The sequence below is a fragment of the Syngnathus floridae genome, chromosome 1 (assembly GCF_059516105.1).
Source record: "Syngnathus floridae isolate MCC-2025c chromosome 1, RoL_Sflo_1.0, whole genome shotgun sequence".
Classification (NCBI taxonomy): Eukaryota; Metazoa; Chordata; class Actinopteri; order Syngnathiformes; family Syngnathidae; genus Syngnathus; species Syngnathus floridae.
The window spans coordinates 26857120-26881570 of NC_142413.1; the positions used below are offsets into that span (position 1 = coordinate 26857120).

The 24451-nt window shown below is 43.5% G+C and overlaps 1 protein-coding gene and 1 long non-coding RNA gene across 7 annotated transcripts in view; one reads left to right on the top strand and one right to left on the bottom strand.

The window, feature by feature from the left end:
• LOC148404748 (uncharacterized) overlaps nt 1–8930 on the top strand; it is a 37563-nt gene extending 28633 nt beyond the window's left edge. The window contains exon 5 of the long non-coding RNA XR_015861620.1: nt 7407–8930. This is a non-coding gene — a long non-coding RNA (uncharacterized LOC148404748). The remainder of the gene's footprint in view (nt 1–7406) is intronic.
• Nucleotides 1–24451, bottom strand: part of uvssa (UV-stimulated scaffold protein A) — a 237903-nt gene that overhangs the window by 164317 nt on the left and 49135 nt on the right. For all 6 annotated transcript variants that reach the window (XM_088391507.1, XM_088391482.1, XM_088391489.1 and 3 more), the window contains 2 exons: nt 12133–12253; nt 2270–2752 (listed from right to left, as the gene is read on the bottom strand). In XM_088391507.1, the coding sequence (XP_088247633.1) occupies nt 2270–2752; nt 12133–12253 (604 nt within the window). The remainder of the gene's footprint in view (nt 1–2269; nt 2753–12132; nt 12254–24451) is intronic.

Here is a 24451-nt window from a genome sequence, read left to right on the forward strand (position 1 = left end):
AACATGTTGATCTCTATCTTGCCGTTGATTGGCTTAGAGTTGTAAGAGCAGTTCTAACCACGCTTTATCTCAGGTTCCCGCTACGTATCCACTCTTCCACTTAATTTGCGTCAGCAGAGTCAGCAGCATCTTTGATTTGCACTTCGTTTTGTTACGAATGAGGCAGTACAACCAAATGCAACACGGGCTCACACAAAGTTTAACAGAGACAACGAGGGCTGGAATGCCGGCAGAGCAGGACAACGAGGCAAGCTGACTAGCCGGCCAGTGAACGTGCGTCATGCATCATCAAAGCAGACTGTCATAACAAGCTCATGGTCGGTCAGGGACAGTCAGAAGGTCGAGCCAAACAGAGTCCAGAGCAGATCATAAAACCAAGCTTTCGCAAAACAGCGAATCACAAACAGGCATGGCGCTACACAGCGGATCGGGCAAATGGGAATCAAGTGGCATTGTAGCACCAGGTGGCAGGCATACATGTATCAAGGCAGACAAACAGCCCCAGACTGACGGGCCTGCGGGGTTTAAATACACGCCCCAATGAGCCAGTAACAAGGGCACAGGTTGCGGAGATGTGCAGCTCCGCATTGGAGCTGGTCTGCGGGGGCGCGTCAGCCGGCCACCATGGCAAGACCAGAGCGGAGCCGTGACACAGTTACAATTTGTTGAATGTTTCTAAGACCGGCCACCACAGCGAGAGCAGAGCGGAGCTGTGCCACAATTACAACTTGTTGAATGTTTCTAAGAGTCAGTTTAACTTTAAAATGTTTAAAAATACAATAAAGTGTTAAAAAATGAAATAAAGTGTCTAAAAATTAAATGATAAAAGTCTCTTGGATATTGTAAAATTATTTATTCATTGCAGATTTTCACCTATCGCAGGCGGTCTTTGAATCAATTATCAGCAATAAACGAAGGATCACTGTACTACCCACATACCGTATTGGCCTGAATATAAAACGACCCTGATTATAAGACGACCTCCTCTTTTTCAAGACAAGTCTGAAAAAAGACTTTTTGAACAACAAATTTTATTTTTATACGGAAAATAATTACAGTACATCTGAGACAAATGATTATAACAATATATTCGAGAGAAAAAGCATGTTATTTTGCCTCATTCAAATCATGCAAAAACTTTTAAATATGTAATATTTAAATATGTAAACTAAAGTGCAATCACATTTGTAAATGAATGGCTTCTGGTTTTTCCATTTTCTGTTGTCTCTTCTCTTACTTTCTTTTCTTTCTTACTGATATTTTTTACTTTTCTTCTTCGTGCTACTGCAATTTTTATTTTTCTTCTTCGTGACAGGGGTTCGCTTTGGCCTGGGTAGTTAAATTCAGCATTCACTTTAAAGATATCTGGCGTCAGCTAGCGTTGTGAATGGGTATAATGTCTAGACCCCGAATGTAAGACGACCCCCACTTTTTCAGTCTTATTTCAATGCAAAAAATACTGTCTTATATTCGGGCCAATATGGTAATACATAAACGAGAGGTAGTTGCAGTCTTGAGGGCGCACCGGGAGCAGATCTCCTAGCGGCATGAACAGGCACTTCCCCCAACTGTATCATAAGCTACGGATTTCCTAAACTGGGTTTTCAGTGCAATCTACCAGACTATCTCAACTCAACGTTGACCCTCATGGGGTTGCTCCTGTAAAATAAACTAAAAGAAATTAAGTCTGGCGCCCTTGGAAACGAGGGACTTCAAGCCTTGGAAAGCAACCTGAGGGCTGAGAGCAGAGGCCAGAGATTTTGGCATTCCTCTATCTTGAGATGTATGAACTTCATAAGAAAATGGTAAAGCTACAGGAGGCCAGCGTGGCAGACAAAATTGATTGATCGGTGCAAGTGCCGCCTTTTCATGGGGACAGTGCCCGGAGTGCCTGCAAGATTGTGATTCGAACTCCAAATCCTTGGTTAAAGTCGAGACGGGACTAGATAAGCAGAACTGCTTCAACCCGCTTCCCTTTCCGACAAGTTGTGGAACAAAATGTAAAATGAAGTTGTAATAAGAGTGTTGAGCTTGCCGAAATAAACAAATCAATCAAATTAAGTGGACCAATAGTGCAGTTCTGAATGCGCAATACATGAACCACATAACCAGATCTTCAAATCAGATAATATCTGACAGATAAAAAAAAAAAATTCTGTGAATTATAAACATGCGGGTAGTGTAGTGCTATATGGCAGTATCTTTCACGCAAACAAAATACAAGTCACATTTCTTTTTAAATTTTGTGAAATTTAAAAATTTTACTCACCTGGACTAAGGTTCAAGTCCAGACGATACGAGCGGGACAAAAGGCCAGAGTTTTGAATAAAACAGTCTACATGAAGAAGGTCATGCTCTTCTTCACATCTGCCCTTGGCCTCATGTTTCATTGTATGCCTTTGTTCTACTTCAATCTCTCCTTTTTTCTGTTTGTTTCTCTTCTTCAGTTCTTCACTTTCCCACCTTTTCTGCTTCTTTTTCTTTATTTCTTTCTCCTCACGGTCGTCTTTATTGTCTCTGTCATTTTCTTCTTTTGTCACCCTCTCTTTGCTCTCTTGTATCTTCTCTGTTTTGTCATTTATCAAGTTTTTGCTACAGCAGGGACTTTCATCATCTGACAAACATCCAGTGTTTGTTTGTGTGAGGTGGCAGCTGTTAGTTGTGAGGCTGTCTTGAAGTGTGAACTGAGGAAAAAGCAGCTTCAAACAGGAGTCTAATTCTCTCAGTGCCATCTCAATATCCGGGGAACAGTCTGTAAAAGAAATAATTTTTCGTTAAAAATCACTACTTTTGATGGGAGCGGGGCAGGGTGGGTGGATGGATGGATGGATGGATGGATGGATGGATGGATGGATGGATGGATGGATGGATGGATGGATGGATGGATGGATGGATGGATGGATGGATGGATGGATGGATGGATGGATGGACGGACAGACAAATTGATGGATGGACGGATGGATTGATGGATGGACGGACGGATTGATGGACGGACGGACGGATCATTCACATTTTTCTTTGACACAAAAACAGCACTTTTTCACCCTTGTAAATCCACGTGGCTTGGCTTCATTCATATATTTTTTACTATCATATTTTCCGCAACATAAGGTGCACCTAAAAGCCTTTAATTTTGTGCCTTTTGTGTCAACCGAATTCCAAAATCTGTAAAATTGTTTAATGTGGCTTCCGTAAAATACAGGCATAATATGTAGACCCGATGAAGCAATCTGAGGACATTACGTTTTACGTAGATCGGGGCAAAAAAAACAATCAGAAGACTGTACGTAACATGAAGAGTACGTACCTCTGCCGCCATTGATAAATAAATACTATCGTTTGTGCAAATCTTTAAAGTTCTTTTGTGTGGCTTCTGACACACAGAGACGTAATATACAGGCGTAATATGTAGAATGAACCAATCAGAGGACATTATGTTTTACGTAGATCAGGGCAAAAAACTAATCAGAGGACTGTACGTAACTCGTAGAGTACGTACCTCCGCCGCCATTGATAAACAGTATAGTTTGTGCAAATCTGTAAAATTGATTTGTGTGACTTCCGCCACACAGAGACGTAATATACAGGCATAATCGGTAATTACGTTTTACATAGGTCGGGGCAGTAAACAAATCAGAGGACGGGACGTAACACGTAAAGTACGTACCTCCACCGCCATTGATAAATAAATATTATCGTTTGTGCAAAGAAAACAAGATTAGGATCCTCTAAAATGGCATAGACAAAGAGACATGCTTATGAGGCACAAATTAGAGCTTTCTTTAAAGCCAGGATCATTGCAGAAAGGCAACGTGAAGGAACTTGGCATGTTATGGTGCGGAAAATACAGTTTTCAATTTAAACAATGTTTTAAAAGAAATAATAGACCTACATATTTTCAAGTCATTTTCATAACTGTTGCACAAATTTATATCTTTAACAGAAACCCATCTTTGCTTTATCTAATGGCCTTCTCAGGCTAAACGGCATTTTTGTCGTTCACGATGGTCGTGCTATCAGACGACCGGATAATAGGGATGTAACGGTTCACTATACATACAGTTCAGTTCAAATGTCGGTTCTTAAGTGACGATTCGGTTCAAACGTCAGTTTGGTTTAAACATTAAAAACATAAAAAACAGATTTTTCATTGTTGAAAACCTCCAGACAAAATGTCTTGATTTTATTGCAATATTAAGAACGTTTCCCCAATAATAAGATACTTCTAATTAACCTCAATTAACCAAGGACACTAAAATAAATATTGTTGGATTTGTTTTTGCGTGTAGAGAGCTTGGGTTTTCCGCCTTGCATCAACCATTACTAATTACCTTTGTCCAACTTCTTTAACGCGTGTTTCGTTTTTCAACAGGCTGAACGGTACGGTATGCTAACGTTACATAGACACAAACAAGGTACTGAGAACGTGTCTGAAGCAACATATTAAGAGTTACTCAAATAACTATAACATGCTAACAAGTTTATCAAATCATCCATGTCAATCCAAATCATTAAATCCATCAAAATCTTCATCCTTTGTGTCACTTATAAACAACTCTGCTGACTCTGAAAGTAGATGCGGTGCTTCCTCTGCTACGTCGCTGATGTCAGACTCGTCGTCAGTTGCAGTTCCAATTATTCCACAGGCCTAGAGCGCCCTCATGCGGTTTAGTGTGAAAATATTACAAGTGATATACTAGTAAGTAATGTGTTAATGATCAAGTAATAATGTGTTAAAAGTATAACGTAACTCGCTCCTGAGTATAAGTCGCAGCCCCGGCCAAACTATGGAAAAAGCTGTGACTTATTGTCCAGAAAAGACGGTAATTTTCTGTGTCTTGCAGCAGAGTTATGTCACACTACAAGTCAGTCACCAACCGGACCCCATCCAATTATTGCATGCTTCCGACAACATTCAGTCCATCGGCGCAGGCCTGTCAAGGAGGCGAGACAAGTAGCTAACAGTCATGTCAACTGAGACATTACTTGTATGTGCGTTTTTCTTCACTCAAAAGGCAGAGAGACATAACATAGGAAGAGTATTTGTGTTATATGTATTTCCCCAAAATTCAATACCCAATGTCATTAGTGGAAATGAGAGCAAGTTATAAATAATATACGATTTATTGTTGAGGATATCCTTAGTTTCACAAAGAATAGCTGGGAGTTTAAACATGTTTGTCCAGACATTTTCTACATGTATTCCAACAGAGTTTGGGGTCAATGATCATACCAAGAAATTTGGAATTAAATACTACACTGTGTGCTGAACTTTTTGGCAAACTGTATTTTTAAAGATTAATTTTGTTTTTGAACAGTGCTCTCGGTCAATCAAAATGTAAATGGTAATAATCCCCAAATTTAAATATTTAAGAGTAAAGTGGCATTCTGTTTTTCTTGGGAAAATTTCTGTGTGCACAATTATTAGGTAACTATTACTTTGCAAAATGATTATGCAATTAAAGTAAAAATGAAAATCTTCCCATCTTGCTTTCATTTTTTACTGTGAGAGTAATAAACAAACAACTCAAAATTTACAATTTAACATTTAAAAAAAATCTGTGACCAATATAGCCACGCTTCTTTTTAATAACAGCTGTACGAGTTCAATCTATGGGGTCTGTCAGCGGTTGATTAACTTTTTGTGCAGCAACAACCACAGCCTCCCAGACATTGTTCACAGAGGTGTACTGTTTTCCTTCAGCGCAAAATCTCCCATTCAGGAGGGGGCTACAAGTTCTCAATAGAGTTTAGTTTCTATCATCTTAAAGGCCTTTACCGGCAAACCACACAGCAAACGGCAAACTTTGATGTATGCAATGGAGTATTGTCCTGCATAATATTCATGGTCTTGAAAGATGCACTTTTACCTGTACCACTTCTTAAAGAAAAGTGTCTTCTAAAAACTGTCAGTAGGCTAATTGTATCCTTTCATACATCCATTCATTATCTGTATCGCTTGTCCCCGGGGCAGCCTGCCTATCCCAGCAGTCATCAGGCAGTAGGCGGGAGGGACACCCTGAATTGGTTGCCAGCCAATCGCATAGCCCACAGAGACGAACAACCACATGCTTGGTAGGCCGATTGAGCACTCCAAATTGTCCCTAGGCATGAACGCGAGTGCGAATGGTTGTTCTTCTCTGTGTGCCCTGCGATTGGCTGGTAACCAGTTCAGGGTATCCCCTGCCTACTGCCCGATGACGGCTGGGATCGGCTCCAGCACGCCCACAACCCCCGTGGGGACTAAGCAGTACAGAAAATGGATGGATGGAAATAAATAAGCAATAAACAGTTATAATAAATAAATAAAAAACAGTGTCACGACCGTTAGCATGCTCCCAACCCCTACGACGAGTTAAAAAGTCTCACGGCATAGGGAAGGAATGAACCCTTCAGCCTCTCCGAGGAGCAAGACGGTGTCAGCAGCCTGTCACTGAATCTGCTCATTCGCCCAGCAACGGTACTGTACAGTGGGTGTTCGGGGTTGTATTTGATGGCCTGCAGCCTAGCCAAGAACCGCTGATCTGCCACAGATGCCAGATCAGATAGCTCCGTGCCCACAACAGAAGCCGCCCTCCTCACTAGTTCTAATCACTAGTCTAGGTAGGAGATGTTGGGTTCATCAACATTTTACACAAAGAATTTCGTCAGACAGAGAGTTGTCTTCATCAGGCCAACGACTCCTGCAGGAGGGCGCCCGAGACACACACACACAGGATATGTGGCCCGAACCGCGCCCTAGCCACAGGCTGGCCCCTTTTTATTGAATAACTGCAATGGGTGGAGTTTAGACATGTAGAGCTTCTCTTGTTCACAGCAGTACGTTCATCTCATGATTTCAGAAAAACAAGGATGTTATTGTTTAAGGCAGGCAGTATTGACCTCTCAACGATGTCAGTGTTCAAACCAGGATGTTATTGCTTAAAGTGACTCACGGCGCCAGCCATATGCATCCTGAACCATGAATAACACCATTGTTCTCTTAACATTCTATATCGGTTGGAAATTCCTGGGTCAAACTGCCACATGCAGCAAAGATCTTTCATTAGAAGCATAGAAACTAATGATAATATATCAGCTCAGCGGCTTAGTGGTAGAGTGTCCACCCTGAGACTGGAAGGTTGTGGGTTCAAACCCCGGCTGGGTCATACCAAAGACTATAAAAATGGGACCCATTTCCTCCCTGCTTGGAACTCAGCATAAGGGTTGGAATTGGGGGGTTAGATCACTAAATGATTCCCAAGCGCGGCACCGCTGCTGCTCACTGCTCCCTTCTCCCCCAGGGGATGGATCAAAATCACACGGAGATGGGTTAAATGCAGAGGACAAATTTCACCACACGCAGATGTGTGTGTGACGATCATTGGGACTTTAGCTTTAACTTTATATAACATATTTCCCAACAGGAGGCATCCCTCTTCTTGACGCCACCCCTCTCCCCAGCACGCCACCGCATAGAAGAGGGTGCTCGCCACAACGGAACGATAAAACACCCGCAGCATCACCTTGCAGACATTGAAGGATGCCAACCGCCTTGGGAAGTATAGCCAGGATTGTCCTTTTTTGCATGTATATCGATGCATAAAAATCGAGTCTGTCATCCAACAACACTCCAAGATATTTACAGGTCTACACTATCTCCACACAGTCTCCATTGATTGTCACAGGTTCAGGACAAGGCCTGGGCCTCCTGAAGTCCACCACCAATTCTTTGGACTTGGCGTGTTTAGGTGCAGGTGGTTGGAGACCCACCAATCAGCAAAGCACCAGCCCCTGTACACCTCCTCCTGTCCATCTCTGATACAGGCAACAATAGCAGTATCGTCCGCAAACTTCTGCACCTGGCAGAACTCAGAGCTGTGCTGGAAGTCAGAGGTGTACAGGGTGAACAATTTAATTTTAAGTCCACCTTGAAATCGAAAATGTCCAAGCAACTCATCTTAAATAATACCAGCCCATACTCATACCCAGACGCTTCCTTGCTGCCGTCTGATTTGAAGTGAATCTCTGTGGCCATCACTGAGCCGGTGAGTTCAGCTGGTCTGTCAAGAATAACTTTCATCTCATCAGTTCTTTAAAAAAAATCTGTATTATGATATTTCTTGACCCAGTCTTGACGTTTCAACATGTAGGTTGAACAAGACATTCAGTCGTGATCGGATGTTGGCTATCCTGCCTTGGCCATGTCTCTGAGCACTAAACACCTGGTACTTCGGGGCACTCCAGGTAGATTGAAATTCTGGAATATGCTCGCACTGGAAGATAATGGGTTTGAGTCTTTTCAAATCTTTGGCAGTTAACACATTTCTTGCGAAATTGTTGACTCCTTCCAATGAAATATTTGATGGTTCTGTGGTCACTATTCCAATATCATAGCAATTTTGCGAGTCCTGCATTCTTCTGAAAGACTTTTTAACTTTTCAGAGTCACTTAAATCTATTTTTGCCATATTTTGCCTGAGGAAAACAAGCAACCTAATAATTATGCATACAATAGGGTGTTGTTGATCTGCTGAGGCCCGATCGTCCTTCATACCACAAATACACATGACTTGATATGCTTGTATTGAGTAAGCATTCAAGCTTAGACAGCATGGAGTTAGAAAATATGCATAAAATGATCATACGGTCAAAATACACACTTGCCTAATAATTCTGCACACAGTGTAAATTTTAATTGAATGTGATTTTAATGATTTTTTTTAAATACATACATACATATATACATACATACGTACATACATATATATATATATATGTATGTATGTATGTATGTATGTATGTATTTTTATGGGTTAAGGGGACAGGTTAATCTGTTTTTGTTGAGTACAGTGATAGCTCTCGGGAAGAAGCTGTGTATGTATGTTTCTGTATATATATATATATATATATATATATATATATATATATATATATATATATATATATATATATATATATATATATACACACACATATATTGTGTGTATATATATATATATATACACACACACATATACACACACACATATATATATATATATATATATATATATATATATATATATATATATATATATATATATATATATATATTGTCATGTAACATGGGGGTAGAGATGGTGCAAATGGTAGAATATGGATTGTTCACAGGAATAAATTGGCAGAGCTGAAATTCCAAATTTGTCCAAAAGATGGCGCCAGACCAAAACGTGAGACCAAAAGAAGAGCCAATAAGCTAAACATGGGAAAATAGAAATAAAAGAGTAGCACGGTGTCAGAGTGTGAGTCTCGCATAGAAGCACAAATGTGATTTTTATTTTTGATTCTTTTGCTTGGCTAAAAATGTATTCTGTAACCGCTTTAAGCAATATTATTTGTCAATTCGATCAAGAGACCCGTCACTATGAGAATAGTGGCGTGACATAAATTGTTTGGAGAAGCACAAATGTGATTTTTATTTTTGATTTCTTTGCTTGGCTAAAAATATATTCTGTAACCGCTTTAAGCAATATTATTTGTCAATTCGATCAAGAGACCCGTCACTATGAGAATAGTGGCGTGACATAAATTGTTTGGAGAAGAACAAATGTGATTTTTATTTTTGATTTCTTTGCTTGGCTAAAAATGTATACTGTAACCGCTTTAAGCAATATTATTTGTCAATTCGATCAAGAGACCCGTCACTATGAGAATAGTGGCGTGACATAAATTGTTTAGAAAAGTAGGTCAAGGGTTTGGATTTTTATTTCAGAGTGAATTGAAGCGTAACTTTAAAAAGTTATTTTCATGTAGGAGAAAGAGAAGAAAAGGGGAAGTGAAAGGTTTTGCCACTAGCTGTGCATTTGGTGGAAAGTACTGCGTGGTCAGGGCGGAAACAGCTGCTGAAGGCCACAGATAACCAAGCGTGGGGAAACTGGCCAGTTCCCTCTATAGGCGTGAGAAAGCTGGCCAGTCCCTCTATAGGCGTGAGAAAGCTGGCCAGTCCCTTCTATAGGCGTGGGAAAACTGGGCAGTCTTACCCTATAGGGAAAGTACAGGAGAAAAGAAAGGGGAGGGGGGGGGACCGAGAGGTCTATAAAAGGTCCTGCAGAAGCAGCTTCAGGGCTTTTTTCCCCCAAAAGAGCGATCATACGTAAAGCGGCCCGGAGGAGTTTCAAGATTTTTTCCAAAGTCCCGAAGATCTTTGTGTGAGTCGCAGGATCGCTGGACTGAAATTAACTTGGATTTACTCCCAAAAATTGGACTGGACAACTTTATAGGAGGAATAGGTGAGAGGGATTTTTATTTTATGTATTTTAGCGAGAGGGGGAATAGTCATCGGGCCGCCGGTTCCCTCGTGGCCAGCCTGTTCCTTTAATTTGGATTTTAGAAGCAAGATCGAACTGATCACTCGGCATTGCTTCCACCAAAAATAGCACGCAGCTGGTATTTACCTCTTCCCTTTTTTATGAACTGTGTTTTGCAATCGAATTGTTCTGGGATTGAATGATTTTATTAACACGGGTATCAGGGAGTGAAATTGTTCAGTTTCTGGAGTAATTGAGATTTGTAATTCTATTCCATGTTTTTTCAATAAATGTGTTTTGTATATTACTTACTTCGTTGTGCGCGGATTTGTACTGAATATGCAACCGAAGGCTCAGGCCCGCTTCCCCTTTTTGACGGGCCGCGTAAAAAGGAACTTTGAACAAGTTAGAGACTTAAATAACTTCCGTAGTTATTTGAGCCACGAGTGAATTTCGATCCGTTCGAAAGTTATTTCGTCTGAATAAATTAAAGGAAGTGTTTAAATCAGATTATTGGGTTGTGTAGAACGGAAAGTTATTTAACTATTTGAAAGGCTCAGGCCCGCTTCCCCTTTTTGACGGGCCGCGTAAAAAGTAACTCTGAGCAAGTTAGAGAATTAAAAAAACTTTTGTAAATATTTAACGGAAGACTTGATTTCGTTAAAAGTGAATTCGGTTGAGAAATTACTTCCTCTAAATAACATAACGACGACGATTGAAATAAATCAGGGAAGTTGGTGGAGGATAAAAGTGTTTCGATTGTCCATCGGGCGCGGCCCAGTTCCTAAATTTGTCGGGCCGCGTCAAAAGTTAAATGGGACACGATCAAAAAATAGACTTGCCTTCCAAATTAATTATTGGGCAAATCTAAATAGAGCACGACATTTTTATTCGGTTTAAGAAAGTCGCTATTCTTTTTAAAGCAATTAAGTGGGGTGAAGAACTCCGATGGGGAAGTGCTAGATCTACGTATGAGAAGTTGGAATTAATCATATAAAGTGCATTAATTTTCTTCTTAAATGCTATTATTGTCACACTTTTATTAATTCGATTCTCTTTCGAATGAAAAAGTTGGTCGGCTCGCTGCATGAGCGACCAAGTGGAACGGACCCATATCAACATTTACTTCGGCAAAACTAGTGCTTGGGTGCGCTATACAAACGAATCCCTGAGGTCTTAACAAAGACATCTAAAAAATATCCGTAACAAAATAAGAACTTCAAACACTAGCGGGGAGCCATCAATACGATGCGGTCACTTCGAAGTCTTGCCTCGAATTGAGTTACTCGGCTCGAGCTTCGGGTGACTTGAGAGGGATTGGCGTCGTACAGAAATTAGATTGATTCCGGTGGAGTTAATTTAACTCGGGTGGTTAGATTATGGACGAATCTCCGAACCCGGCTAAAACAAACCCGTTACCGGGAAGCCGGGGGTACCTTAATGCAAGAGGTGCGTTTGACAATATATATATATATATATATATATATATATATATATATATATATAGTACATACATACATACTATATACACGCTGTTTAACTTGTGAGTGATGTGTGGATGAGGTGCTTCCACGAACTTTCCGAATCAAAAACAATCCTAGCTATCCGCTATCCGTAAAGCAGATAAAGATCAAACAGCCCGACTTCTTGTTATCAAACGTGTTTAAATTGGTCACGGAAATTTATCAAATCACTATGTGCTTGTCATTTAGCTTCGTCCTTATATCATCAATATAAAATACTACTTAAAAATGTATTTAGGACGAAAAAAATTGAGGTCCTTGACCAAACCGCGTTAGACAGCGAGTCGTATGGAATCGATGTGTGTAAAGTCAAGCTTCAGGTGTAGTGCACTTTGCATTTACCCTCCAAGTCTCTAATGGCTGCGTTCAGTTTCTCATCGTATATCCTCTTCTGTTTCCTTTGTCTTTCAGTCTGTCTTTCCCGCTCAGGCACTGTCCTGGCCTCAGCTTCCTGAAAGTCTACCTACAAAAAATAAATTGTGTATTATGAGGTACAAATAGCTATTATCTATTTGCAAATGTTTCAGAATACATTTAAGAGCAGTGGGCCCCACTCCTTTTCCGCCATGGACAGGTTCATATATCTACATGTTTTCAACAAACTGGCAATCATTGGGTGGGGGACTGGGAGAGCAAATGTGACGTATCCCTTATCAGCATACATTTGACATGTGACATTTGAGGGACAACAACTTGGTAGGTTGTTTATAAATAAACTGAAAAGCAATAGACCTAGTACTGACCCCTGTGGTACCCCGTAATTTTTATTACGTGGTGTTGACGTTGTGCTTTGAACACAGTGTGATATTGCAGATATGTACGATTTAATCCAACTCAAGGTACTGGGGGGAGACGTTTAAGCAGTTTGGTTCATATAATCTGATGATTAATGAAGACGGCACCAATAACACCGCATGCGTCCAGCTTTGATTGAATGTTTTCCAGAAAGAAGCAGACCACAACCTCCGTTGAATGAATTTTTTAAAGCCAAATTGCATCCTGTTCAGTGTGTATGGACTGTAGAAAGGTGATCAACAATTTTCTCTGCTACTATATTTTACATGACATTGGAAACTGTTGGAAGAATGCTTATCGGTCTGTAATTGTTGGCTATTGTAGGATTACCTTATTTAAAGACTGGTGTAATAACTGAGGACTTCCAAGGTTTAGGGAAACAACTTTCATTTATAGATTGGCTTGTAATATGAGTTAAATTTGCAATGAAACATTATTTGTGGTATTTTAGAAATGTTACATCCATGCAAAATGCATCTTTGGCTTTAGAACCTTTGAGACCACACAGAGGTCTATTAACTTAAGATTGTGATGCTGCACACTGTTTTGTATTTTGGGCTAACTCATGTTCCATAGTAGGAAAACTCCGGAAGTGGGAGGGGGAGCTTTGGGGGCGTTCAGTGTTGTGATGTACGCCCTGTGAACTGACTGTGTTGAAGGAATAAAGCAGTAATCCATCACGTCGTTGTCCGAACAATTCTTGCTACATAAGAACCTGGAAAATAGTAAGGATATAACAAAACTGGCGACGAGGACGTCTGGACTGACGCGTGTTGTCCGGCTTCAACTCGAGGGGTGGAGTGGATTGGTGGACTATTGGCAACGTCGTGAGTAGTGTGGTGAAGTGTAAAAAAGAGTGGCCTGCTGAGGGGAGACGTCTGTGAAGGGAAAGCAGTGCCATACAAACAGGAACTTGTAATGGCGGGAATAATTGCCTCAATTGGTCCCTTTGACGAAAGTATTGAACAATGGAGCTCATATACTGAGCGTTTTGATTACTTCGCCATGGCTAATAATATAGAGGAGGAGAAGCTAGTACCCACGTTTTTGAGTGTAATGGGGCCGAAAGCGTTTAACTTGCTACCTGACCTACTTCAACCAGAAAAGCCGGGCAGTAAACATACCAAGAAATAGTGGATGTACTGGCGAACCATCTTTCACCGAAACCCCTGGTAATCGCAGAAAGATTCCGATTTCACAGACGTAGCCAAGAGGAGGGCGAGACGGTCACCCAGTTTGTAGCAGCCCTACGCAAGCTGGCTGAACACTGTGAGTTCCAGGATGTGTTGAATGACACTTTGAGAGACAGGCTGGTATGTGGACTTAGAAACGAAGCAGCACAGAAGAGATTACTCACAGAAAGCAACTCGACTTTGGAAAAGGCCATTAACATCAGTGTAACAATGGAAATGGCAAAACGGGAGGCCCAGTAACTAAGTGCTACAGAAACAGTGCACCAACTCAACAATGATAAACCAAACGCGCAAGGGCCATGTTTTCGCTGTGGCAAATCTGGTCATCTTGCATCGACGTGCTGGTGCAAAGAGATGGACTGTCGTAACTGTGGAAAAAAAGGGCACATAGAGCAGGCGTGCCGAAGTAAACAGGGCATGGACAGCTCAAGATGCTGGGAACAAAAGTGACAATGTGTAATATAAACAAAAAAGGCATGTTCGCACCATTTGCCATGATAATGAAAGAAATAGTGATTCTTCGGAGGAAGAAGTGCCTGTAAATACGATACGAGTGATGAATGTAGGTGAGAACTCAGATGGCTACTGGGCTGAACCCAAGTTGGAGGGACATGTGGTGAAAATGCAGATAGACACAGGGTCAAAGGTGTTAGGGTTTTCCAGGTTATCTTTATCATAGGATTATGTTGAAATGTAGACTATAATGATTAACCAATCTTGTCTTGCTCTCACAACGCAGTAAAATAATGTGGTTGCATTCTCTGCTTGATTGACCAGCTGCAGAGGAAGCAATCAAAGTTGTTCTGTTTCCCACAACATCGTAAAACACCCCCTGCTCTGATCTTACCAGAGGCCGGGGGTTCACCAAACCTGTCAACTCTCAACCCCCACTCTGTTTGTCTTAATAAATATCCGCTTGCAGGAAGGAGAGTCCAGAGATCTATTCGAACATCGCTGCACGCACAGCGACGAATGGACTCTCCACCTGCAGGTGTCAAAAAGGACTTACTTGTCTCCCGTGTGGTTCTTGCAAAGTATTGTTTGAGTGAGCAAATCTCTAACAAAAGGCATCACTAGTGTCACACACGATCTATAGGAAACATATGAGGCACCTCCCACTACGTCCATCAGACACAGTGTTTAAGGCATATACGGGACATCGAGTACACATGGAAGGGATGACAGATGTGACCATGGGCAAACCAAAAAGCTTCCCCTTTATGTGACCAAGGGGAATCATCCTGCTATAATGGGGCGTACATGGCTACAGGGAATCCGGCTGGACTGGCAAGCGATAAGGAAGCTGTCACACAGTTCCACTCCGCTACAAGAAATACTCGAGAAACACAAAGAGGTTTTCTGTAATGAATTAGGCAGCATGAAAGATATAACCATTAAGTTACATGTCAAACCTGATAGCAAGCCTGTGTTTATGAAAGCTAGACCAGTACCATACGCCATCCGATCCAAGGTGGAAGCAGACTTGGACGCCCTGGTCAAGAATGGGGTTTTGGAGCCAGTGACCATCAGTGAGTGGGCCAGATACCGTATTTTTCGGACTAAAAGTCGCTCTGGAATATACGGCGCATTAGCCATAAAATGCACAAAGTGAAAAAAAACATATAAGTCGCTCCGGAGTATAAGTCGCATTTTGGGGGAAATTTATTCGACAAAATCCAACAACACCAAGAACAGACATGAACGAGCAACAACAGGCTAAACGATACGGTATGCTAGCGTGACATAAACACAAACGAAGAGCTGAGAACGGGCCTGACTTAAGAGTGACAGTTATCCAAATAACTAACATAAATAACACCTTTGTCAAACCATCTGTGTCACTCCAAATCATTAAATCCATCGATCGTCCCTTATGTCAACAATGCCGGGTGCGCACCGCTGACGGCGGTTGCACTTCAAATTATTCCACAGGCCCATATGACAATATATAAATTATATATCAAATAACTATTATATAAGCAATTATATTATCAAACCATCTGTGTCACTCCAAATCATTAAATCCATCGATCGTCCTTTATGTCAACAATGCCGGGTGTGCGCCGCTGACGATGGTTGCACTTCAAATTATTCCACAGGCCCATATAATTATAAACAACAATTTTATGAAACAATCTGTCACTCCAAGTCATTAAATCCCGTGATCGAAAAACACCGCCGCGTGTGCGCCACGCCGCAGTTGCAGTTAGATAACAGGAATCCCTTGCTATATCGCGGTTCGTTTGTTGCGGTTTCACTACGTCGCGGATTTGTGAATTTTGAAAATTTGTGAAAAAAAATTCACATAGTAAGTCACTCCTGAGTATAAGTCTACGTCCCACCCAAACTATGAAAAAAACCGCGACTTATAGTCCGAAAAATACAGTAGGTGTTGTTTGAGTTTAATGGAAATGGTGGGTGGTGTAGTATCTGAGAGCAGTTATCTCTTCTACTGAGTCTATAAAGTAATCGTTCAAAGTTGGTGCAATGTTCTTTGGATCCTGAATGACCTTCTCCTCTCGTTGTAGCTCCCTAATTTTTTTGTGCACTTTAGTCTTTCCCCATCAGTTTTTTTTTATATTCGTCCAAATTTCTTTAGAATTCACTCTTACGGTGCTAATTATACTGACAGAAAAAAATATTTTGCTAATCTAATTTTTTACCCCTCCGTGAGTCGTCACCTTATCGTGGTGGAGGGGTTTGCGTGCCCCTATGATCCTAGGAACCATGTTGTCGGGGGCTTCATGCCCCTGGTAGGGTCACCCATGGCAAATGGGTCCTAGGTGAGGGGCCAGACAAAGCACGGCTCACAGAAGCCCCCTTATGATGAGAAAAATAAATGGACTTCGTTTTCCCTCACCCGGACGCGGGTCACCGGTGCCCCCCTCTGGAGCCAGGCCCAGAGGCGGGGCTCGAAGTCGAGCGTCTGGTGGCCGGGCCTTCGCCCATGGGGCCCGGCCGGGCACAGCCCGAAAAGGAAAGGTGGGTCCCCCTTCCCGACCCCTTTCGCCCCTCCCACAGGTGGGAGGGGCCAAAGGGGTCGGGTGCAGTGTGAGGTGGGCGGCGGCCAAAGGCAGGGACCCTGGCGGTCTGATCCCCGGCTGCAGAAGCTGGCTCTTGGGACATGGAATGTCACCTGTCTGGCTGGAAAGGAGCCCGAGCTGGTGTGTTAGGCAGAAAAATTCCGACTAGATATAGTCGGACTAGCCTCCACGCACAGTTTGGGTTCCGGTACAAGCCCTCTCGAGAGGGGCTGGTCTCTATTCAACTCTGGAGTTGCCCACGGTGAGAGGCGTTGAGCAGGTGTGGGTATACTTATTCCCCCCCGGCTGGGCGCCTGCACATTGTGGTTCACCCGGGTGAACGAGAGTGTAGCCTCCCTCCGCCTTCGGGTGGGGGGACGGGTCCTGACTGTTGTTTGTGTCTATGCACCAAACGGCAGCTCAAAGTACCCACCCTTCTTGGGGTCCTTGGAGGAAGTGCTGGAGAGCGCTCCTTCTGGGGACTCCATCGTTCTACTGGGTGACTTCAATGCTCACGTGGGCAATGACAGTGAGACCTGGAAGGGCGTGATTGGGAGGAACGGCCCCCCTGATCTGAACCAGAGCGGTGTTCTATTGTTGGACTTCTGTGCTCGAAACGGTTTTTCAATAATGAACACCATGTTCAAACATAAGGGTGTCCATGTGTGCACTTGGCACCAGGACACCCTAGGCCGCAGTTCGATGATCGACTTTGTAGTCGTGTCATTGGATTTGCGGCCGCATGTTTCGGACACCCGGGTGAAGAGAGGGGCGGAGCTGTCAACTGATCACCACCTGGTGGTGGGTTGGCTCCGATGGTGGGGGAAGATGCCGGTCCGACCTGGCAGACCCAAACACTCTGTGAGGGTCTGCTGGGAACGTCTGGCAGAATCTCCTGTCAGGAAGAGCTTCAACTCCCACCTCCGGCAGAGCTTTTCCCACGTCCCGGGGGAGGCGGGGGACATTGAGTCTGAGTGGACCATGTTCCGCGGCCGACCGGAGCTGTGGCCGTAAGGTCGTTGGTGCCTGTCGTGGCGGCAATTCCCCGAACCCGCTGGTGGACACCGGCGGTAAGGGATGCCGTCAAGCTGAAAAAGGAGCCCTATCGGGCTGTTTTGGCCTGCGGGACTCCGGAGGCAGCTGACAGGTACCGGATGGCCAAGCGGAACGCGGCTTCGGCGGTTGTTGAGGCAAAAACCCGGGCGTGGGAGGAGTTTGGTGAGGCCATGGAGAATGACTTTCGGACAGCTTCGAGGAAATTCTGGTCCACCATCCGGCGTCTCAGGAGGGGGAAGCAGTGCAACGTCAACACTGTTTACAGTGGGGATAGCGTGCTGCTGACCTCGACTCGGGACGTCGTGAGTCGGTGGGGAGAATACTTCGAAGACCTCCTCAATTCCACCTACACGCCTTCCATTGAGGAAGCAGGGCCTGGAGACTCTGAGGAGGATTCTCCAATCTCTGGGGTCGAAGTCACTGAGGTAGTTAAAAAACTCCTCGGTGACAAGGCCCCGGGGGTGGATGAGATCCGCCCGGAGTTCTTAAAGGCTCTGGATGTTGTGGGGCTGTCATGGCTGACACGCCTCTACAACGTTGCGTGGACATCGGGGACAGTGCCTCTGGATTGGCAGACTGGGGTGGTGGTTCCCCTCTTTAAGAAGGGGGACCGGAGGGTGTGTTCCAATTACAGGGGAATCACACTCCTCAGCCTCCCTGGTAAGGTCTATTCAGGGGTGCTGGAGAGGAGGGTCCGTCGGGAGGTCGAACCTCGGATTCAGGAGGAGCAGTGTGGCTTTCGTCCTGGCCGTGGAACAGTGGACCAGCTCTACACCCTCGGCAGGATCCTTGAGGGTGCATGGGAGTTCGCCCAACCAGTCCACATGTGTTTTGTGGACTTGGAGAAGGCGTTCGACCGTGTCCCTCGGGAGGTTCTGTGGAGGGTGCTTCGGGAGTACGGGGTGCTGAGCCAACTGATAAGGGCGGTTCGGTCCCTGTATCACCGATGCCGGAGTCTGGTCCGCATTTCCGGCAGTAAGTCGGATTCGTTCCCAGTGAGGGTTGGACTCCGCCAAGGCTGCCCTTTGTCACCGATTCTGTTCATAATTTTTATGGACAGAATTTCTAGGCGCAGCCGAGGCGTTGAGGGGGTCCGGTTTGGGGACCTCAGCATCGCGTCTCTGCTTTTTGCAGATGACGTGGTGCTGTTGGCTTCTTCAGGTCGTGATCTCCAGCTCTCGCTGGAACGGTTCGCAGCCGAGTGTGAAGCGGTCGGGATGAGGGTCAGCACCTCCAAATCCGAGTCCATGGTCCTCGATCGGAAAAGGGTGGAATGCCCTCTCCGGATCGGGGATGAGATCCTGCCCCAAGTGGAGGAGTTCAAGTATCTTGGAGTCTTGTTCACGAGTGAGGGGAGGATGGAGCGTGAGCTCGACAGGCGGATCGGTGCAGCGTCGGCAGTAATGCGGACCCTGTACCGGTCCGTTGTGGTGAAGAGAGAACTGAGCCAAAAGGCAAAGCTCTCAATTTACCGGTCGATTTACGCTCCTACCCTCACCTATGGACACGAGCTATGGGTCGTGACCGAAAGAACGAGATCTCGGATACAAGCGGCCGAAATGAGTTTTCTCCGCAGGATGTCTGGGCTCTCCCTTAGAGATAGGGTGAGAAGCGCGGTCATCCGGGAGAGACTCGGAGTAGAGTCGCTACTCCTCCACGTTGAGAGGAGCCAGATGAGGTGGCTCGGGCATCTTATCAGGATGCCTCCTGGACGCCTCCCTGGGGAGGTGTTCCGGGCATGTCCGACCGGTAGGAGACCCCGGGGACGACCCAGGACGCGCTGGAAAGACTATGTCTCTCAGCTGGCCTGGGAACGCCTTGGGATCCCCCGGGATGAGCTGGAGTAAGTGGCTGGGGAGAGGGAAGTCTGGGAGTCCCTCCTAAAGCTGCTGCCCCCGCGACCCGACCCCGGATAAGCGGAAGAAGATGGCTAGATGGATGGATAATTTCTTTTATCACTTTATTTCAGAGAGCGGTGGATTCAAACACTTCATCGGTATTGTTATTACTCAATCTTAGTGCTGCCTTCGACACTGTAGACTTCTATATTTTTTTTAGTGTCTTAAAAGTTGTGTTGGTATTTCAGAGTCAGCACTAGGCTGGTTCTATTCCTATCTATCAGACAGGACGCGGATGGCAGATGCCATGGCGTAGTGACTACGCCATGGCATCTGCCATCCGTAACATGGCATTATAGACTACGGCGTAGTCCATGGCAATACGACCTCTGAGCTCTATAATGTTACGTGTGGTATCCCACAGGGATCGGTATTCGGACCAAATCTATTTAATATGTATGTGTATGATTACGCTTGGGGACATAATACGTAAATACAATATTAGTTTTCAATGTTACGTGGATGACACTCAATTATATATGCCGTTATCGATGACAGATCCACGGGACTGTTGTAATCTTGTGGCGTGCCTTGCGGGGATCACGCAATGGATGTCTCTCAATTTCCTTTGTTTTAACCCAGATAAAACTGAGATGTTGATCATTGGTCCAGCACGTTATCACCACTTATTTAAGGAAACCACTATAACTATTGATAACCGTACTATCCCTCAGAGCGATACTGTAACTAATCTCGGGGTAATATTTGACCAAACGCTCTCCTTTAAAAAGCACATTAAGAACATAACTAGAATTGCGTTTTTTCATCTTCGTAATATTGCTAAGATTCGTCTGATCCTCTCGATCGGTGATGCGGAAACTATTATACATGCGTTTATTACATTGCGCCTGGACTACTGTAACGCATTCTTCTCTGGTCTTCCTAAGTCTTGTATCAAAAGTCTATAGTTTGTACAAAATGCTGCTGCAAGGGTTCTCTCACGGGCAAGAAAGTTTGATCAAATTACCCCAATATTAGCCAACTTACATTGGCTCCCGGTCCATTTAAGATGTGACTTCAAGGTTCTTCTATTAACCTATAAATCATTGCATGGCTTAGCGCTTTCATATCTCGTCTCTTAGTGACCCCGATGGCCAAAAAAATGTCTGCAGGGTCTAGAGAAGATATAGGCAAACTACGGCCCGCGGGCCACATCCGGCCCAAGGGGCCGTTTATTCCGGAATGCAAAATCTGAATTTTTTTTATTATTAAACATTTTTTGGGTAATTTTCTCTGCAATTTCGATGTTTCACCAGTAGATGGGAAAGCGCCCGCCCGCGCATTTACTCCCGGAAGCCGTGTCAGAAAGCTCGGTGCACACTCACAATTGCTTGTACATACTAAGTAGTAGGGACCTCGCGCACTCCGCGCTCTATTTCTATCAGTGCCGAATTTCCAGTGTGGGCTGTAACGTCAGCATTCTTGTTATTCGCGCGCTGAACTTTCAGATACAGTTTTACACTAATGCCACCCACAAACCTTTCCCTGGAATCCTTCCATTAAAATGAGTGTCCCGAGGAAAAGAAAGATAGACAGAGTGCTGAATGTTAAAAAAGACTGGACAATTTGGCTCAAACTATGTGTGTTCAGCCACATGAACGTCAATAAAGCGCATCACAGATCTAGGTTAATGGACCAACACCTCGGCTCTATCCTAAGAATTACCACAACAAAGTTTACTCCAGACCATTATGCACTAGCAAAAAAGGGAGACCAGCAATACTGTTAATTTCTTTATTACTTTATTTAGATGTACGTACGTATTCTTTCACTGATTCTTCAAGATGATGTATTTGGTCAGAATGTTTGCTGTTTGATGTGATTTCGCCTCATTAGATAAACATCTTTCATAAATATGACCTGCAGGCGCTGAAATGATGAAAATATTATTCATAATAACAGTGTCGTATTTAATGAGAATCACCTTATAGTAGTTTTTGTGTAAAATATTTTTTGAATGCTGTTAATAAATGCATTTGTTTTGAAAAACCTTTTTTTGATTATCCATGCTTTACTACCTACTAAAAGTAAAAACCTTTTATGCAATGACCTTTACATGTCATTCCTATTCACACAAACTCTACATCCATCTGCTCCTGGTTCGGTCCCCCGGTCAAAATATAGCACCCAATTCAGCCCACAAGTCAAAAAGTTTGCCCACCCCTGGTCTAGAGCATTTTCTATTCGGGCTGCAGAGCTTTGGAATGCCCTACCAATGGATATTAGAACTGCTACCTCAGTAGAAACATTTAAGACACATTTAAAGACACATTTCTATGATATCGCCTTTAATTAACCTGTGGTGGCCAATTCGGCTGGAGTTTGTGTTTTCGCTCCCTCCCCCCATCCCCTCCCAACCCTTCCCAGCTGGGGAGGTGGTTAGGTGACACCCAAGCTGACAGCGGATGTCTGGATTCTCGTGGACCAATCAAGATGAGGGAACTGCAGCGGATTACCCTCCTCGACGACACTACCAGGACAATCGAGGGCACTTCCTGCAGCTCTTCACTTTGACTTTAACATCCCCTTTTTCTTTGATTTGTTTTATAGTATGTATTTTATGTGCCCTCTCTGCATCCATTGCAGCCTGGTGATCCTGAAAGGGGGGTCCTCCCATCTGTGGTCCCTTCTCAAGGTTTCTGATTTTTCCCCTAGTAGGGCTTTTTTGAGTGTTTCCTTACCCTCTGGGGAGCTTAAGATCAGGGATGCTTTGAGAATAATTGTCAATTTGTTTTGTCTATGTGAAGCCCTTTGAGACTGCTTGTGATTTAGGGCTATATAAATAAACTTCACTTGGATGTTAGCCTATGATTTACTTTTTTGTTTTACTTTTTTGGTTTTAAATGATGCTTTAAGTAAGAGCAAGATCTCTCTTTTTTTTAAATAATGTCCAAATAGTTTCATTTATCCATGTGAGGTGATTTTTTTTGTTGGTTTTGGTTTGATTTTTCTAGTAAATGCAGATAATTCGTCTTGAATAACAGTCATGAAGACACGATGGTTTTTATCCTCATGGTTATGGACGAGATCATTTTCCCAATTTATATTCATAAGCACCTGTGTCAAATTTGAAACCCCCCACCTCGGTACTCTCATCTGCTCTGATCATGATTTTGAAGTGTAAGAAAATCCATTCGATTGCACATATTGGAAAATAAAAAGATCTACCGTATTTTCCGGACTATAAGTCGCTCCGGAGTGTAACTCGCACCAGCCATAAAATGCCCCAAAAAGTGAAAAAAAACATATATAAGTCGCTCCGGAGTATAAGTCGCATTTTGGGGGCAATTTATTCGACAAAATCCCACACCAAAAACAGTCATGAACGAGCAACAACAGGCTAAACAATAGCAACAACAGGCTAAACGATAGGTATGCTAACGTGACACGAACAAACAAAGAGCTGAGAACGGGCCTGACGTAACATATAGAGTGATTAAGGACAACTATTACATGAATAACATGTTTATAAAACCATCGGTGTCACTCCAATTCATTAAATAGCAAAAACAAGCTAAACGATAGGTATGCTAACGTGACAAACTCAAACAAAGAGCTGAGAACGGGCCTGACGTAACATATAGAGTGATTAAGGACAACTATTACATGAATAACATGTTTATAAAACCATCGGTGTCACTCCAATTCATTAAATAGCAACAACAGGCTAAACGATAGGTATGCTAACGTGACAAACACAAACAAAGAGCTGAGAACGGACCTGACGTAACATATAGAGTGATTAAGGACAACTATTACATGAATAACATGTTCATAAAACCATCGGTGTCACTCCAATTCATTAAATCCATCGATCGTTCTTTGTCAACAATGGGTGCGCGCGGCTGAGGGCACTTGCACTTCAAAATATTCCACAGGCTCATATAACAATAGATAAACTATATTTCAAATAACTATAATACAAGCTAATAATATTATCAAACCACCCGTGCACTTTAAATCCATTAAATCCATCGATCAAATTCCTCGTCCTTTGTCAACATCGCCGCGCGTGCGCCCTGACGTCAGCCTCGTCTTTATTCCACAGAGCTACGATATAACTATATTGTAGCGTTAACAAAGTACAAGGATAGACGTGGGTTTGGTAAACGGCTCTTTATTAAACAAAACAAACTTCCAAGCATGTGGCGGCGTGGACTTCCAGACAGACCGGGCATGCGTAATGGCCATGTCCGAGCCCCGCGCACCGTTCGCGGACAGCCACTCGGCCGAGCGCCGGCCCCCGACTCAGTAGAGTAGGACCGGGCGTGCGTAAAAGCCATAATAGTTTTTCACACCTTCTATATCACTCCAAATCCTTAATTCCTTCAAACTCTTTGTCCTCCGTGTCACTTAGAGATGATCACCGCTAATGATGCCGGTAGTCCTTATGTGGGCACGTTTGTATGTAAACAACCGCCGCGCTACTGACGTCACTTGAAATAGTAATCCATTGGTACATCACGGTTCTCCAAACTTTCTTTCTGCTGTTCGATTACTGTTTTCAGCTGCATATTTTACAACTTGAAGTTTGTAACCTGCAAAATATGAGTTTCTTTTTGGTGCCATTTTTCTTAAGCCCACCCAGTTGATGAGTCACGGCCAATGGTGAAATTTAGAGCCCCCTCATCCAGTTTCGTCTGAAAATATAATTTTTTTTGGTTGTTTTATCAAAGTCAAAGTCTGCTTTATTGTC